Raw genomic sequence first — 17938 nt, 5'->3', positions numbered from 1 at the left:
CTTCTCACTTTTTCATTTGTTATACAGAATGTTGAGGTACTTAAATACTGAAAATAGCCTTGTATGAATGCGCCTCTGAGTCCAAATCAGTGTAACTCACATCAATATACATGTGGTGCACCACTATTCCTATTCCGTCCCTAACTTCAGTGATCCGAAATAGCTGATGGAATATACTGAAGGAGATTAATGTCTGCAGAGACATACACACAAAAATAAGAGATTAAAACTTAAGCATGGCTGTGGGTTTGTTTGTTCCTTTAATTTGTGGTTTTGTTTGGGAAAGAAATCGATATAACCCTTGTCCTAGTGATATCGACAGTATTTTTCTGATTATGCTTGATAAAAAGTAAAAATTCAATCGAGAAATTAGTGGTTACAGGGCTGGAAACAAAATTATGATTCAAATGGTTAAACTACAAAATGCCAATATGTTTCATGGCACTTTTGCCTGCTAATTGTTTTAACAAGGCTCAAAAGGCAGCCTGTATTTCACTGAAAAATTAGCCAGAAGAGTTCTATTTTTTTTCCCAAGCAAGTAGATACTGAAGGAATATAACCAAAAACCAACTAATGTTTCCACGTGTTTCTCTTTTACATTTGAAGCTTCTGTATATTTTTCATTTGTATTAAACTTGTCTGCTGAGTCATTTATGAATGTGTCTAAATTACAGCACTATAACATACACTAACCAAAAAGTTTGAAAACAAGTGATCCCTGATAAGAATTTGTAAGTACTAAGACTTGGCTGTTCTTTTGTGCAGATATATATTTGCCTTTTTATTGGTATTCTTTGCATTTTCACTATTACAAGCCATATTCTATGTTGTGAGATTATACAAGATACATTTTTAATGGTGATCTGACAGATGTGAGAAAGTGAGACGTGGGTCACAGCAGTAGGTGGACTAAAAGCCATCTATAGGAAAGTAGGAGATGATTCTGTACGCCTGAAGTTAGTCACGTGGGTGATACCCACCCCATGTGTCCTGTAGCACAGAGTTTTATATAAGTGTTATATTCGCTCCTAATGGAGATGGTAGATTCCTGGAGGGGTCCCTGTAAGGGGTGGTCAGACTTGTCAAGGGATTGTCCACCTTGAGCAGTGAGTTGTTCACCGTGGTAAACTGTGAAGTTCTGACAAGTGAACCTGTGCAGTGCTGTGTATACGTCATCCTCCTAAGGTGGAATTGTAGTAAAGCTGAGATACAGGGGTGGCCAGAGAGAGCAGCACAGGCTCTGCGTGCTGTGGGAAGGTAAACACGGTTGTTCTGAAGTCCATGCTTGATTGCAAGCAAGTGAAAGGTTTCCCTATGACAGCACACTTGGGCTGAGCTGTGACTCTGGAAGTAATGTAGGGTACACATGTTGTTTGCCAGGATTGTGAAAGGTACCTGTTGTTGTTGTTAGAGGGGAGGTCATGTGTTGCACTCACGTGGCTAATACAAGGAATTTGAAATGGTTGAATCATCTATTTCACACATCCTGGGGAAAGCTTCTGCCCAAGACATTGTGATGAGCTTCTCAGCTTAACAAGGACTTGAGTTCCTCCATAGCTTTTACATGAGCTTTCCTGGGAAACAGCTGGTAAATTAAGTGACTTTTCTGATCCTCTCACTGTGGCATGGTGGGGTTCCTCACTGGATTCCATGGGTGTGAGAACTCACTGGCAGATGAGGACCAGCCCTGCACAATGGAGGTATTTGATGGGACTAGCTGCTTTCAAACTTGGGGTGAAAATGTTGTTGAAAGCTAGTTGTATTCGAGCTGCTCAGGCACCCATGGGTAACCTGAAGGACTATTCTAGGAAACATGTAAGAAGGAAGCAGGAGTGCTAACTGCATGACATGCTGTCACAAGGACTTTTGTCCTTTGCTGTCACGAGGCTTTTGACCTTGCTATACTTTTGAGAGAGTTATTTCCTTATCTCAGCATGCTGTTTAACTGAGTGCTGGTATTTCAAATCTCTTTTTCTTCGGAAGTAAAGGCTAAGAGAGAAAGTGTGTATGTCTTATTATCTTGCCACATTGCCAGTGAACCTTTTAAATTCATTGCTCTGTAAATGTAATGCTTCTAACACATTTCAGTTCATTTTCTAAGAAGTATAAAAGAAAATAAAATCGTTGTTAGCCTACTAGTTTGTCCTACCAGCTTTGTGGTAAATCAGTGTATGAATGTGAGCTACATATGATCTCTAGACTATCAGATCCAAGAAGTAATATAAAATCTTAAATAGTTTGGTTCTTTAGAATACACTGCTTAATTTGCAGAATTTTTATTAAGTGAATTCTAAAGTCCTAGAAGCTTTGTGAGTTTGGGCAGCCTCTCTGAGCATAGCTGTGGTCTGCTGGAACTCAGGTGCTTCAGACCTGGGGGATCTCTTATTGAATCAGTGGGTGACGGATCCAAAGGAAAGTAGTAGACTCTTCCTTGTGCAAGTCTCTGGCTGACACATTGATGGAGGTTGCTGCCATTCTTTGCTATTTTTCATATATATATTTTTAATTATTATTTTTTTGGTGGATTTTAACACATCAAAGCTGTTGTTGACATTTCTGCCATGAAATAAATTGGAAATATTACAATATAAATTTTATGAGTAGAATAAATGGAGATTTTTCCCTGCTGGCAAGTCTAAGGTGTGTCAAAAAAGGGGAAAAGAAAAAAAAAGAAAAAGGAAAGAAAAGAAAAAGGGAAAACTGACTGGAACTTGTAGTTCAGTTAGCTGGCAGCTGGACTGTGGCTGCTGTTTTAACAGTTGCTACAATTTACTCTGGGTTCTAGCATGTGCTAGCTGCACTGCGTTATCAAGTGGGGTAGTTTTAAACTGTTGAATCCTACATTGCCTACGTCAATAATTCTAAGATGTTTCAAGATAAAATGTGCAGTAAAACAAAGAAAAGATTGTATTTGTAATCTTGCCAACAGGTACCATATATTGTTGTAATTAGCTTGGGTCTGACATCAACACAAAGGAATGCCTGGTTCTTCAGTTCTTTCTTTCCATGTTTTTCCTTCTGGTTCCTTTTCATTTTATTCCCTGTCATCTTCTTTATTCCTGTCTTCTTTTCCTCTTTTTTTTTGTTTAAATTAATTCCATATAATTTCTTTTTACCTCTCACCAGAGGTTTCTCTTTTCAGGCTAAGGTGTCTCTATGTACGTCATCTTCACACCTTTCATTATGCAGTCTGTTTAACTGAGCAGGTGTAGTTTGCAACTCTAATACCCCCTGTGGTGTTTTTTCTTCACTGTAGATGCTCCGGGAGCACAAGTCTATCATTATTCAGAAACATGTAAGAGGCTGGCTGGCTCGAGTGCACTACCACAGGACCTTGAAGGCAATTGTTTACTTGCAATGCTGTTACCGGCGCATGATGGCCAAGAGGGAGCTAAAGAAACTGAAGATAGAGGCCCGATCTGTAGAACGCTACAAGAAGCTCCACATTGGCTTGGAGAACAAGATCATGCAGCTGCAGCGAAAAATTGATGAGCAGGTAAAAAAACTCCCTCGTCTTGGGAAAATTGTTTAGAGATCTTGTATTACCTTTCTCAGTAGTACTGTGGCCATTCACAGAAGAATGCATTGAATTTTCATTGTAAGGTCTCGGTTCTCTTTTCTTCTGAAGAGCATTGATAGAAGAGAAAGGGAGGCCGCAGTAGAACTAGAACTTACTGTAGCATCTGTTTGTGGGTGTCAGCAGCACTGAGAGAAAACATCTGCTCCCTTAACGTCAGTATTTCATTGGAAGCACAGCAGTTGCTCTGTTTCAGAGGAAGTTGAGGTGATTATGTTTGGTGTGTGTGGGCTCCCTGTCTGATTTTTAGTTTGGAATGTTAATGTGCAGGCTTAGAGGCTCGACTGTTCTGTCACCTCATTAAGCAATTCTGCAAAACCAGGCTCAAACTTTTTTCAAGTGGGGAAGCTGCTCTTTTGCTCCTGTGTCTGGATATATTCTGTAGGGAAGTAGAAGGCTCCCATAAATGAGAACTTCTCCCAACACCTTCTGTGTCTGTTGTGTTTTGCAAAGAACAAAGAGTACAAATCTCTGATGGAGAAACTGAGCAACCTGGAGATCACATACAGTACAGAGACAGAAAAGCTGCGGAGTGATGTGGAAAGGCTTCGGATGAGTGAGGAAGAAGCTAAGAATGCAACCAACCGTGTCCTCAGCCTACAGGAGGAGATTGCCAAGCTCCGGAAGGAGCTGCACCAAACTCAGTCTGAGAAGAAGACCATCGAGGAATGGGCAGACAAGTACAAACATGAGACTGAGCAGGCAAGTATGCAGTCTTAGATGGATGAGAAGATTTACAGGGGCCTGGTGTCCACTCAGGTTTTGCCCAGGCTTAATTGCTTCAGTTGTGTGGCTGATATTTTATAGTATTTTCAAGTAATGTTATACCTGTTGATCCTAAACAGTCTTGATACTTAAATAACTACATTTATGGTAAAAGAATATACCAAATCTATATCTTGCATGTAAATATATGTATTCAATCCATTAAGATTTTGATATTGAAAGTATTTGCAAATCCAAATACTTAAGCTTCCTCAATTAGTCAGAGGTAGAGCATTCATAAAAAGAAATTATTTTACCTACCTAGAGAGATTACACATAGATATCAGAAATTTGTCCCATACACAGTATTCAAAGGTACCTGCTTATATCCTACCTAATTTAAACAATCAGCCTATTAAACACATGTATGTGTGCAGAATCTAGTTCCACAGGTTTTGACTAACGCCTTATGTTTGCTTCAGCCATGAACATATCAAGCAGGTTGTTTCCTGTCAAGATTACTTGCTGATAACAGTGCAAGTTTTGAATATTGGAAGAGCCATTCCATCATGTGATGCTGCAGCAATACATTTCAAGATTAGATGAACATAAGGAAAAATACTAATTGACTAAGCAAAGTGAATGTGTAGTAACGATAATCAGAGACAAATGAGTAACTGGCAAAGCTGGGTACAGTTAAAGTGGTACAACTTTTGGGTGGAGGCAAGATGTTAGATTATGGTGTTACTTAATGCGATGGAATATACAACAGAACTACCAAATTTGTTCTTATTTTAGGAGTATTTCTATTCAAGGAATCAATTGCATCTTTTGGACTTTACTGAAAAATATGACACTTTTGGAGTTGAAGGTTCAAGTCAGTTCTGGCATCCGATCAGAAGTGGACTGCAGAACATACAGGGGAATCTGCAGTGGGGCGTATTTAAGTAATGTAATTTGGGAAATGAAGATGTCATAACTTAGTTCACTGATTTCATTCTCTGAAGAAAAATTGAAGTATTTGAACTCTTACGAGGATATTGTTGCTGTTAGAGCTACTGATGAAAAGTGAATACATTCTGAGTCAAATATTTTGTTATCTCTGTAGCTGGTGTCAGAGCTGAAAGAGCAGAACACATTACTGAAAACAGAAAAGGAGGAGATGACCCGCCGCATCAATGACCAGGCGAGGGAAATAACAGGTTGGTTCTGTTCTCTTCACTCAGGTTTTCTACATCACGTTACCTTGTAAAGCAGCACTCTATTGCATAGATTTGTCTAATTTGCCATAGTTTCCATACGTTTTTAGTTTAACCATTTCCTTTCTTTTTCTTAAGAATGTGCATCAGAATTACTGTTTGAATTTCCATGAAATCCTAAGGGTTTGGGGTCTTTTTGGTGAGGATGACTGTTATAAAGTGGTTTACTTTTAAAGAAGAGGCTCTAATATTTAAAACAGTTAATCTACTGGAGCTCTTATGGCTGCTGTGACTATGTAGACAGATGCAAAGGCTGTGATGGAAGCAGCTGTGATGAGGAGGGTCAGTGTGCTTGAGGTATAAAGCATCTCACATTTTGTTTTTTGCATAATGCCGCACTGGGCGAGAGCCCCTTCTTCCTTCCTCCTGGAATTACTAATGTAAGGTATTAGCAGAATAATTGACTTGGCTGATAGGACCCTTCTGTTGCTACCACAATAATGTTTTGGTTCTTCATATATTTTGCTTGATATTTGCCTGAAGAAGCACAAATACCAAACACCAGCTTCAAACAGCAGACTTTCACCATCTGTGCTCCCGGAGCAGACACATTCCTGTACTTCCAGCATGGATGCACTGCATGGTAGGTAGAACAGGATATCTCACTTTGGATTCCTGTTCTCCATGGCAGAGACGATGGAAAAGAAGCTAGTGGAGGAAACAAAACAACTAGAGCTAGATCTGAATGATGAGCGGTTACGGTACCAGAACCTGCTGAATGAGTTCAGCCGTTTGGAGGAGCGATACGATGATCTTAAGGATGAAATGAACCTAATGGTGGTAAGTGGCGAAACATCTGAGAAATCAAAAGCTGTTCACAAATGTGTTTATGCAAAATCTAGTGGTATAAGTTAGTAACTGATTCTGTTGTCAGCTGTGTGGTGGTGACCTGTATCTGAAAAGAGACTTTTTCCTTTTAAATACTAATTAATTAGATTAGCGTCTGCCCTTATTTTGCCCTGAAGGTACTCACATGTGCTAGGTTTGTTTCTATCACATTCATCCTGTGTTAAATTTCAAGTAGTTCTAGGAATATTTTATGTGGTGGGAAGAAAAAAATTTAAGGTCTGGGAATATAATGTCTGGGAAGTTAGAGGATTTCTGTCTGTGCTTAGTGTAAATTGATCTTGTCTTTCCCACAAAATGCTGCATTGTTGCTTGATTCTGCTTTCTGCAGCAGTACTTGATGGTGTAGGATCTGACCTGTCTCCATAGATTTGATTGAGGACTACATCTCGTAGGCTTTAGGTGGAGAGAGAGACCAAAATCAAAAAATCTTTCCTTACGAATTTTGATAGCTGTGAAATAACAGCTGTCTTCTGTGTCTGTGAAGACACAGTCACAGGGAAAACCATATAGTGGCATTGATTTGTTTCTTTTGCACTCCAGAGCATCCCCAAGCCTGGGCACAAAAGAACGGATTCAACTCACAGTAGCAATGAATCTGAGTATACTTTTAGCTCTGAGATCACAGAAGCAGAAGACTTACCAGTGAGGATGGAGGTAATGTTAAAAAAAACACCCACAACTTTTCGTTGATCCATGGTTGAACTCATTACTGTCTCTTCTTCTCATATGTGTGTGTGAACACCATATCCTTATAATCGGATATCTCATGCTCTAATCCAACTTCTCCCATTTCCTTTTTGAGAACAGCTCATTCTCTAGTTATTAATGGTCCTATGTAAAAAGACTTTGTGAAAGTATGCTTTGAATTCTTCTGTATTACAGTAGACATAGACTAGATATTTGGCCATCCAGTTGATTTGCATCTGTAAAACATTTGCTTGCTAGTGTTTGTAAGCACAATCACTTTTTCAACACAGAGTAGGAATTCAGAAAACAAGTGAGACTTCCTGAGCAGTCTGTATACTGTACATTCAAGGAATAAAGATGGCAAGCCAAGAGATGAATATAGCCACATGAATGTACTATCCTTTGTATATACAGTGATGCAAATCCCAGGATATTTAAAAATCTTCAGAAAGATGACTCTTTTGATTCAGCTAATGAATAATAATAATGAATAATTGTGCTGCAACTCCAAGCCATTGCTTAATGTTTTCCAAGGCAACTCCTCCTTTTGGCCTCTCCTACAGAGCTGGGACTGCCAGCACAGCAGTGAGCTGTCAGGTTGGTGGTCTGATTGTGCTTGGCAGTTTGCAGATGCAAAGCTTTTTCTGTGCATTCTAGAGATCTTCTTAACTGTGAGCCGTTGAACAGCTCACTCCACAGTTGCTTTGTACAGGCTGTCATTAGTGGTTTTGAAAGCTTCTACAGAAAATTATTTTCTCCTATGGATGCAAAACCCCTGGCGCATTGATGCTGACACATGCTCTATGCAGAGTCTTTCATGATTTACCTTCCCACTTACATTTTTCACCTTGCATAATTGCTTCAGAAGGATGCTCCTACCTTCATGGATAACCATGAAAAGGACAGTGCAACTGTATGTGTTGGGATTTCACATATGAGCTAAATGCCATCTTTGCCTTTGGCCAATAGACTGACTGAATTGCTGTTTTAGAGCCAGTTTGGGGTTTTGGAATATAAATGAAAAAAATTAAGTCACCCAAGAGTGTGAATAAATTCAGCACTGAGATTAAATCTGTATTTGTTTAACCCCTTAAGATTTCAAACTCCGGTTTGACTCTAGACTAACAATATAGATTGATGATACAAAACCACATTAAAAAATAGGATCCATCTCAATGCAAACCAGTAAAGCCAGAAAACTCAGTCTCCTTTTTCCTGACCTGTTGGTGTGGTTTATGACTCTTCCCCTCAGCAGTAAAAGGAGGTGAAGTGGAAATGGCTGTGCTTGCTTGTCTGCTACAGTCATTAATATTAATCTTCTAGTTCCTTTTTTAGGCTTCAAATTTTTATGGTGCAGTTCACAGTAAATGCTTTGATCTTCTTGCTACATAAAGTACAAAATGGCTGATGGACAATTTCTGGTGGACCTTCAGATTGCAAATGCTGGTCCTTGCCCAGAAAATAGTGGAAAAGCTTGTGATTAGGCTCAGAACAGGCTGTATAACTAGCATAGTAAATGGAAAAAAAAAGGCATAAAATGTATTTTCTGATATCTGTTTTTTCTGTCACATCCCACTAATTAACCTGTAAATCTGCCATCAGCAGAGATAGTTCTCTATAGCTGAACAATTTAGAATTTATCCATAGAAATAATTTAAAACTCAAAAATGCACCTCTGTCTGCAGTTGTTTCCAGGTGAGTCTAACCACAGACTTTATTTTTCTCCTTTCCCCCCTCCCAACAAGTAAGAATAAAAGGTATGATTAATTATAGACCTCCCATCTGCTAGGTAGTCTCTAGTGCTTTCTTTTGCTAGGCTTTTAGGCTTAGATATGTTTTAAAGTAGTAGATCCTTTTTTAAAATAGCATTTGGCAGCTGATGAAATATTTTAGATGCCATTAGTCAAGTCTCAGAGTCAAGTAACATTTCTGTGTTCCTCTCTTTCCCCAGTCTGTTTCCCATCTTTACTCACTGTAGTGCTTCCTTGTGATGTGGAAGGGGAATACTTCTTGACTTCCTTCTGTTCTTTCTAAAGCAGGAACCAAGTGAGAAAAAGGCACCATTGGACATGTCTCTGTTCCTCAAGCTGCAGAAACGGGTTACAGAGCTGGAGCAAGAAAAGCAATCCCTGCAGGATGAACTGGACAGAAAGGAAGAGCAGGCTCTCCGTGCTAAAGCTAAGGTGGATTCCTAGCTGATCAAATGCTGACACCAGAGTATCCCTTCTTGTGAAATAGTAGCTGTGTGAATGCTGGCTGGCTTTTACCAAATCCTTATCTTCCTTCAGTACTTGCTTTATTTACAACATGTTTTATGCCTGGTGCTTAGTACTAGGAACTGGTTATTTAGTTTTCCAAGGTCCTTGCTATGCTCTGAGGGAGATTAACAGGAACAAAAAGTGATTGGGACTTCACTTAGGGGGGTGGAAAAAAAAGGCTGTTTTATTAAGGAGTAGTAATATAGAAATACACTTAATGATGGGGAGAATGAGTAATTGTTCATTATATGCAGAGTAAGAAGCGTTCCAACCAGGATGCAAAGCCAAAGTGCTCAGATTAAACATGTTTAGCAAATTTTATTTGAAATTCTCCTCTGATTTGGTCTTCTTAAATACTTATAAATATACGAAACCAGTTTTGACAATTGCTTCTTATTACTCTTCTACCAGTGAATTTCTTGAGCATCCTGGGATTCATCATGCTCTGCTTCATTACCAGTGACAGCAGTGTGATTTGTACATGATTTTATTTATATTAACCAATTATGTGTCATGAACTCATGAGTAAATGAAAGGAGATGATGCCAATATTCAAACTAAAGCACTCAGCAGTACGAGAAGGAGTGTTTGCCAGTTTTATAGGAAAATAATTTCAGCTTCCTTTCCTTTTCCTGCCTCAACTGAATTAAAGAACAGAAGGGGCTGTATTTTTACTTTTCATTTGTCTTTATTCTTTCACAGGAGGAGGAAAGGCCTCCAATGAGAGGTGCAGAGTTGGAGTATGAATCTCTCAAGGTAATTCTAAAAAGGAGGTTTATCTTATTTTCTAGTGAGAATATTGCCACTAATTATGTGTGCTGGCATAAAAAATGACATCAGCCCCCCTGTTTCAGAATATTAGCTGGAGAACTAGAACAAAGATTCCCCAGCAATCATCTTACTGTAGGATTGCCCTTTTTTTGAGGTATAGAATGTGTGGCTGAGGCTGCAGAACAAAAAGATCTCCTAAAACAGGGGGAGTTCTCTGTTGAAACACTTAGCACAGCTTCTAAGTTCATTTGATCAAAAATACAGTGATAAATGTGACCCTCTTCCAAACACATTATTGAAATGACTGCATACCTTAGACCACTAAAACTAAAAATATTTCCTAATATCACTGAGTGATGCAGAATCTTCTTGGCCTCCTGACCACTATTTGTTGTGAACTATATTATAAAGATGGGTAATTTTTTTCCTATCAAATCTGTATGGTTCATGTATATGTGTTATGTGTTACGATTTTGCACCTCAGACGAAAGGTTAGCCCTGTTAGTGAATCCTCCCAGGTACTATTCACTGCAGACCACAGGCCAGGGATACAGGAGAGATTCACTGATTTGTTGCAGTTGCTCATTGTTTTTACCATTTCTATCTGTAGTTTTGTGCCTGTGGTTGGAATGCTGCTGGGTGACAGAATTGTCCCTTTCTTGCAGCGTCAAGAACTTGAATCTGAGAATAAAAAACTGAAGAATGAGTTGAATGAGCTGCAGAAGGCCCTCACAGAAACACGATCGCCAGAGGTAACTGCTCCTGGTGCCCCTGCCTACAGAGTCCTCCTGGATCAGTTGACTTCAGTAAGTGAAGAGCTGGAAGTACGCAAGGAAGAAGTCCTCATCCTGAGGTCTCAGCTTGTTAGCCAGAAAGAAGCTATTCAACCCAAGGTAAATAAGTTAGCAGATGCACTGTGTAATAAAGTTACATTGCATCACTCGTGCTAGTTTAACAAGGTGCTTGAAAAGGCAGAAAAAAATGATCTAGGTTTGAAAGCCTTTGTAAGTGTAATACATTGATCCATTATTAGTGCACAGATTGTGGCAGTCCAAATTGGGAGATTCTACTAATAAACCAATTTTGGGTTGGTGTGCCAGCATTCATGTAAAGTTATCATGCTGATCACACCAGGCTGGCACCTACCAATAGTCTCACCAGAATCTTCCCAGACTCCTTTAACACTGCAGAAATAATTCTCATTTAGAGCAGTATCATTTCTCTAGTGAGTCTGCAGTTCAACTGGAAAATTCACAGTGGTTCTCAGGAATTGTTTTTAATTAATAGTCCAATAGGGAGGTACAAGGAACAATTTCTTCTAAAAGGTGCTATGTGGTTTTGTTGAGAAGAGTAGATTACAACCACTGAAATGAATATCTTCTAAAAAAGCTCTCATTCTAATGAGATACTCAGGGAGGTAAAATGAGTTGTTGAAACTGAAAAGGTTTAATGTAAATCCAGGAATTACTGATTTCCACTGATCTGAGCTATCTAGTGTTTCATAACCACAGCAAGGAATGAACAGATATGTCATTTTTCTTTTGCTACTGCAAAGTTACGTTTATATTTGTCCTAAGTAAATTGAAAGTCGGTGATGCATGAAGGTGTACATGTCTTGTTTTAAAAGATTCATTATAAAGAAAACAAAAGTATTTCTTCTATAATATTAGAACATTTAAAAAAATACTTGAATAGTAAGTCCTCGAATAACTTATTCTCAGCAGTGGTGGGGTGCAAGTGTTGTTTTTACAGCAGTTATGAGTATGAAGGGAATATGAAGGTGACCTATGGGGTGGCTAACAGCCAGTTTGCAGATCGCTTCTGCTTGTTAGGTTGAACAGCTGCAGCAAAGACAGATTTGTTTTTAAATGACTTGTTTTTCTTCTTTCTTGCCTACCAATTTGATTGCCAGGAGGATAAGGTACATATTTTCTTCTACAGTTATAAACCAGAACTGTTAAATGCTAAAAACCCCTCAACAATACTTGAGCTGTCATTTCTCTGCCTCTCATAAGTAACTTACATGTATTTGAAGTTGTTCTTGCACTTTACTTTGCTGTTACTGAAAAACCTTTCTCATTATCCTGTGCCCCCGCATCCCCATCTTCCCACTCCGTGCATGGGAACAAGTTACTTCAAGCAAATTTAACCATTTTGAACAGCTGGTTTGTGGTCACCTGAACATGAAAGGAAAAATTCAGGAACTGTTCTAGTCAGCTCAATTGATTTATCTTGCAGTGTGCTTGGGAGTAAGAGCAGCACTAATTCAAGAATCAGATCTCTCTTAACTTGCAAAATCCATAAATTTCACCCCAAAAAAAGGTCTGTGGTTTGCAGAACTACCTTACTTGACAAAGTTTGTTATTCTTGGCATATAGCGAACACTGAGGACTTGCATTGCGATCTGTAGATAGGAATTGCTGAATATTTTATTAGAAGATGTAGTTGAATACATAATATTTAGGAGAAACTAATGAGAAAGTGAACTGACCTAATGTTAATTCAAATATTACAACTACAGCAGGTAGTAGATACAAAGTAGTTCTTGAAGGTATACAAGTAATCAGCATTTTTTCCATTAGCACAAACATAATAAATATGTTCAGACTGCTAAAGCTTAATAGACAGGCAGGGGGGATGCAGCAGTTTTACTGTGTAATAAAATAATAGGAGAAAAATCACAAAGGTCTTACAAGGATGTTGGGAATAATTCTTTGAGGAGCTTACATATTTTATTGATTTTTTCATATTAGGTAACATGAATCATACTAGGCATAGAGACCTAGGCTCCAAAATTTATGTCTACAAAGTTCTTATTGGGAATACTTTGCAAAATTTTACTCAGGAAAACAGAATTTCGAAAAGAAGTCAGAATTCCATCTCTTAGGTTCATTAGGATCCTGTGATTCCATTGTAACTATTCCACAGCAGTGACTCAGGTCAGACTGGCCGAGGTGCCTGTAAACATCTGTTAAGTATTTCAAGTTTACTGGGGAAAAAGCAGAAGTGCCATAGAAAGCATTCAGAACTGAAACTGGTATTATGATGATATTTAACTTAAGAAATCTCCAGCCTTTGTAAACTATTTCCTGCTTTGCCAGGGTACTTAAAATATGTGAAGTGAGGAATATACCTTATTTATGAGATTTGAAAGACTACATGTAATGCTATGTTTAAGAAATATTAATAGAATTAAGCTTGCAAAATTATGTTTCTTTAGTTTCAGTATTAGCAGTTGTTTCTGATAATGTGAAATAAAATGCACATTCATAATTTCATGAAATTTATTTTGTTCCTTTCACACAATGAACAAATGAGAGGAGGTTAACACATGTACCTGCCTATTAGACTGATAGCTGACTATGTTGCATACATTCCTTTTAAGAGATACCTAAGTGGACATAAAAATTATGGACTAATCTCCTGCTCAGGTACCCACACTAATTTTAGCGTGTCTACTCAAGGATTAGTGTTCCATATGGGTAAAGTGATGAAAATATGGATTCAAAGGACAATTACATTGTTAAATTCACCCTGGAAATTGTCATTCTTTTTCCAGAATACCATGACAGATTCTACAATCCTCTTGGAGGATGTACAAAAGATGAAAGACAAAGGAGAAATAGCACAGGCGTATATTGGACTGAAAGAAACAAACAGGTACAGGTTCTCTTTCTTTAATCTGTGATCAGTTGGGGTCTGCTCTGACACACTGTGTGTGTATGACATATCATACTCAGTAAGTTCCATCCATGTAAGTCAACATACTTAGAGAACACTTAGAGTTATAATTTTATTTGATTAGTAAAATTGCTGTATGCAATATATGAAAGGATTAGGGAACAATGGGGAACTCCAAAATCAAGCTTCCTGGATGTATGTCTTCTTAGTCCTTAATTGCTACATTGCTCAAACTGGGTGCCATTCCCCATGCTGGTTTGTTACCTTTTGTCCAGTAATGGTCACAATAGTCTGTTGTAATACATTTATTGTGACAGCATGAAATGTAGTAACCAGTTCGGCTAACACTGACAGCTGAGCTTTGTCATTAAGAAGAAATACATATAAACAAGAGAAGTAATCTGTTGTTTCAGAGCATTTTTTTGTTTCTCTTTTGTAGTAACTGTAATTTAGTGTGTAATGTCCATGTCATCTCGTCACCATCACATATCTCTCTTGTATTTTTTTAACACTTTTCTTGAAAGGCAATCTCCCCAGGACTATCATATGCTGAATGAGGACGGAGAACTTTGGCTGGTTTATGAAGGGTTAAAACAAGCCAACAGGTTACCAGACTTCTCAGAATGGTTCTTTTCTTCATTTGCATCTTCCTTTCTAGCTAACTATGTCCCTTGCTGTGGGTTTGCTTCTGCTACAGTATTTCTATTGCTTTAACAGTTAGAAAAAACTACACCGTGAATTATACAAATTGAAGAGTTTCCTCAAACTTAAGTCCCTTAAACTTTCTATTTGCCAAGTTTTATCATTTAAAAAGATGGTGCAGCAGCTATTACATAATTCATAAGAATACTTGCACAAAAATAGACAGTAAAATACCAGAATCTCTACAATGGGAAAAGATTTGTAGCCATCTGTTATTTGTCTGCCTTTATGTCGGATATCAAAATTAATGTCCCATACAGTTTTTCAGGCTAAAGAAGTAGTCATTTTAGTAATCATAAAACTATTGTTTGGCTTCAGCCTACTCTTGACTTTCAAATAGTTATGGGTCTTACTCTCCTAGTTGTGACTCACGTACAGGAAATTGAACATTCTTCTCCATGCCAGATTCAAAATGTAAGACACAAAATAACCAACAAACAGAAGTTCATTGTGGGGCTGTTCAAACCTCAGTGCACTCCCTGCAGTCTGGTCATATAATGGGCAAGATTTGCCTCCTTAGGAAATGCAGTTCTGGCTCTGTGTGGGTAGCCCGTATCCATACATGTGTCCCAGACTTCCAGAACAGTTCCTAGTCCTGCACTGGCAACTCATTCAATGGATCAGCAGTGCTGATCATCTTCTGTAATACACATTTGGTAGCAGAAACTACAGAAGGAGGTATTTGGTAATGAATGCTACTAATGAAAGTCTTTCCTCTTCTTGTGCTAACAAATTCTACACCTAACATTGTTTCATAAGCCTGTGAAGATCTAACTTAGAGCAAGTGTTCTGCAGAGCAGGGTGTGTTTGGTCTGCGCCTCTCGTTTCTTGTCCTAGCACTGTAGAGACAAGAACCTTTATATTAAACGGCAGAGCAATGCAGGTAAATGACTATTTGCCCTTGCGTGCTTGATCAGTCTGGTTACTAATAAATGTGTCTGCCTTATGCATATTTAAACCCTGAAAGGCTGTCTAATTGAACACTAGTAGTCACTAGTAATGTCATTTCCTGTGTGTGTATATGTACGAAATGAGTCAGAGCACTTGGACAGTGCCTTGCAAGCAGAGTAGATCCCCACAGCACTGCTCCGAAGGAGGCTAGTATGTGTTATCCCCAGTTCACATGAGAAGAATTTGAGACGTGACGTGCCCAAGGGGAAAGAGCGAGTCAGTGGTGAGGATAAAACAGATCTCCCAGATCTCAGTCCTGAGTTTGGTTCTGTTGTTAACCTTTCATGCACTAATGACAGCCCTCAGCAAAACATTGGTTTAAATGTAAAAATAAAGATTATTTATGTGCATTTGCAATTAAATGGTTTCTGACTGAAGAGAGTTAACTCTACAAAGATTTACCTTTAATATTGCAGGGTCCTAGCTTAAGTCAACAGTGTCATCTTCATTTTACACTGTTTGTTTGATTTGATGAGAGGTAAAACCTCTTTAAAGCCCCTTTAAAAGCAGTGACAATCTGCAGTGACTTAGCATTACATCTTCTCAGTGGCACCACACATAGTATGTGTTCAGTCACAGAGGAAATGCAAACCAGTGTCACAATTAGTTTCTCTCCACTTTTTGATCATGCAAGCTTATTTTAATTAGAAGGCATACTGAAGGGTTTAAAGAGTACTCCTGCCTTTTTCATTTTCCTTTGCAAGCCCTGGCTAATTGTTCCTGAGCAGCAGCTAAAGCTTTACACTCCCTCTGAGAATTGGGGATGTGACTTTCTAAGTGTGTTCACGCAACTGCTGCTCAACTTCTTTAGGCTGCTGGAGTCTCAGCTTCAGTCGCAGAAGAAGAGCCACGAGAACGAACTGGAATCGCTGCGAGGTGAGATCCAAAGTCTGAAGGAGGAAAACAATCGCCAGCAGCAGCTCCTAGCACAGAATCTGCAGCTGCCTCCAGAGGCCCGCATTGAAGCCAGTCTACAGCATGAGATCACCCGGCTGACGAATGAGAACTTGGTAAGGGAAATGGTGCTGCAGGAGCAGGAGAGGGGATTTGCAGACCTGCTGGGCTTGTAAGTTCTCTGTCAGTTATCAGATGGCAACCTGCAAAAAATCGTGTGAGTGCAGTGGGTTTTTTGTAGGTAAGCTAATGGACTTGCGGATGAAGTAATGTTTTAGGGAATTTGCTTGAAGTTTGTGGCATGGAGAAAGCTCATGGATCCTAGCTTTCAACTGATGAGTTTAATCGTCTCTAAATAGAATATACCCTGATACCAGGGAGGTCGTAAAAAATATTAGTGCCAAGTAGTAGTGTTTCATTTGAAATATGTTAGTTTATTTTGTTTATTTCACTCCGACACAGTTCTTCAATTATTAATGCCACTTTTCTTCCCCCCCTTCCTGAAGCTACATGGATAATCCACGGTGTTATGAGCTCCAACTATTCAGTATGTTTTGAAGATAAAACAGTTTCAGAAAAAGAAACTTGGTTAGAAGTCACTTATCTAATAATTGGTATTCCTTACTTAGTGCACAACATTTTTGTATGAAGGAAAGATGGGGTGAAACTCCTTACCTTTCCCTGCAAAGGAGTATGTTCTTCATGTGCAGGCTAGTTCATTTATGGGCAAAATTTTCCAGAGAGGCCCATGTTGGAATATCATTGGTTTATCACTGTGTATTGGTAAAAGGAACCATGCCACTTCAGGAAGAAAAATCCTAGCTCTGAGTGTCACTGCTTCCTCTAAGCAAGCCAAAGTGTAGTCTTTTCTGCTTATGTATGTTATAGAAGTTACCGTTGTTGGGCTCTTGTCTTAGTATCAAAGATTTTGAGGAAAGCATCAGATAATTCATCTAATAGATATTGGAAAACTCATTGAAAGTATTAGTTTGCCTTCAGCAGCAGCTGTCTTCCACTGGCAAAGGTAAAGGGTGAATGTTTCTGTCTTTGACAGCTCCCTCTCACTGCTTAGTCATATGTTATGATTTTTAGCCTTTTTTTCCCTCCAGAGACCTACTCATCACATTCTGTGTTCCCAAGACAACACACAGTCACGTAATTACATTGCAGAGGAGTTCTCTTTATTTTCAAATACAGTGAATGTAATTTAACTTGTTAAATGTAGACTCATTCCTTAGTATTTCACTTCTGATGTTTGAGTATTGCAAGTCCAGTTCAAGTCAGGTATATGCTTCTTTTCCACTCCTAGCCCTAGACTGGAAGTGATTTAGAGGCTTTCCAGATGAGATATTAGAATTGCAGTATTCACTGCAATCCATTCTTGATTAGCATAAGAAAATGTGCTGTCCGGGTCTCATAGAAGTTATATTCCAGGCCTTCACAATATTAGCACTGCCCATTTTAAAACATCTGCAACTCATCTACATCAGCTTCTTTCTAGGAGAAGCTCATGTGAACACCACAACTAAGTACTAGACTATCTAAAAATTAGAGTTTCTGAATCATGTTGTAATCTGATTTCATTTATATAGTGCTTACTGAAG

At 38.7% G+C, this 17938-nt stretch overlaps 1 protein-coding gene across 1 annotated transcript in view; it reads left to right on the top strand.

The window, feature by feature from the left end:
• The window catches only part of MYO5A (myosin VA (heavy chain 12, myoxin)), a gene marked incomplete at its 5' end in the record, with an annotated part of 79204 nt that overhangs the window by 48360 nt on the left and 12906 nt on the right, over positions 1 to 17938 (top strand). The window contains 11 exons of the mRNA XM_010011974.1: positions 3257 to 3496; positions 4031 to 4279; positions 5391 to 5484; positions 6173 to 6321; positions 6931 to 7044; positions 9117 to 9260; positions 10038 to 10091; positions 10772 to 10999; positions 12019 to 12027; positions 13666 to 13766; positions 16252 to 16450. Of these exons, the coding sequence (XP_010010276.1) occupies positions 3257 to 3496; positions 4031 to 4279; positions 5391 to 5484; positions 6173 to 6321; positions 6931 to 7044; positions 9117 to 9260; positions 10038 to 10091; positions 10772 to 10999; positions 12019 to 12027; positions 13666 to 13766; positions 16252 to 16450 (1581 nt within the window). The remainder of the gene's footprint in view (positions 1 to 3256; positions 3497 to 4030; positions 4280 to 5390; positions 5485 to 6172; positions 6322 to 6930; positions 7045 to 9116; positions 9261 to 10037; positions 10092 to 10771; positions 11000 to 12018; positions 12028 to 13665; positions 13767 to 16251; positions 16451 to 17938) is intronic.

The sequence above is a fragment of the Nestor notabilis genome, unplaced genomic scaffold, assembly GCF_000696875.1.
Source record: "Nestor notabilis isolate BGI_N333 unplaced genomic scaffold, ASM69687v1 scaffold4823, whole genome shotgun sequence".
NCBI classification, from domain to species: Eukaryota; Metazoa; Chordata; class Aves; order Psittaciformes; family Psittacidae; genus Nestor; species Nestor notabilis.
The sequence above is the reverse complement of the archived record's forward strand: the minus strand, read 5'-3'. Positions and strand labels throughout refer to the sequence as shown.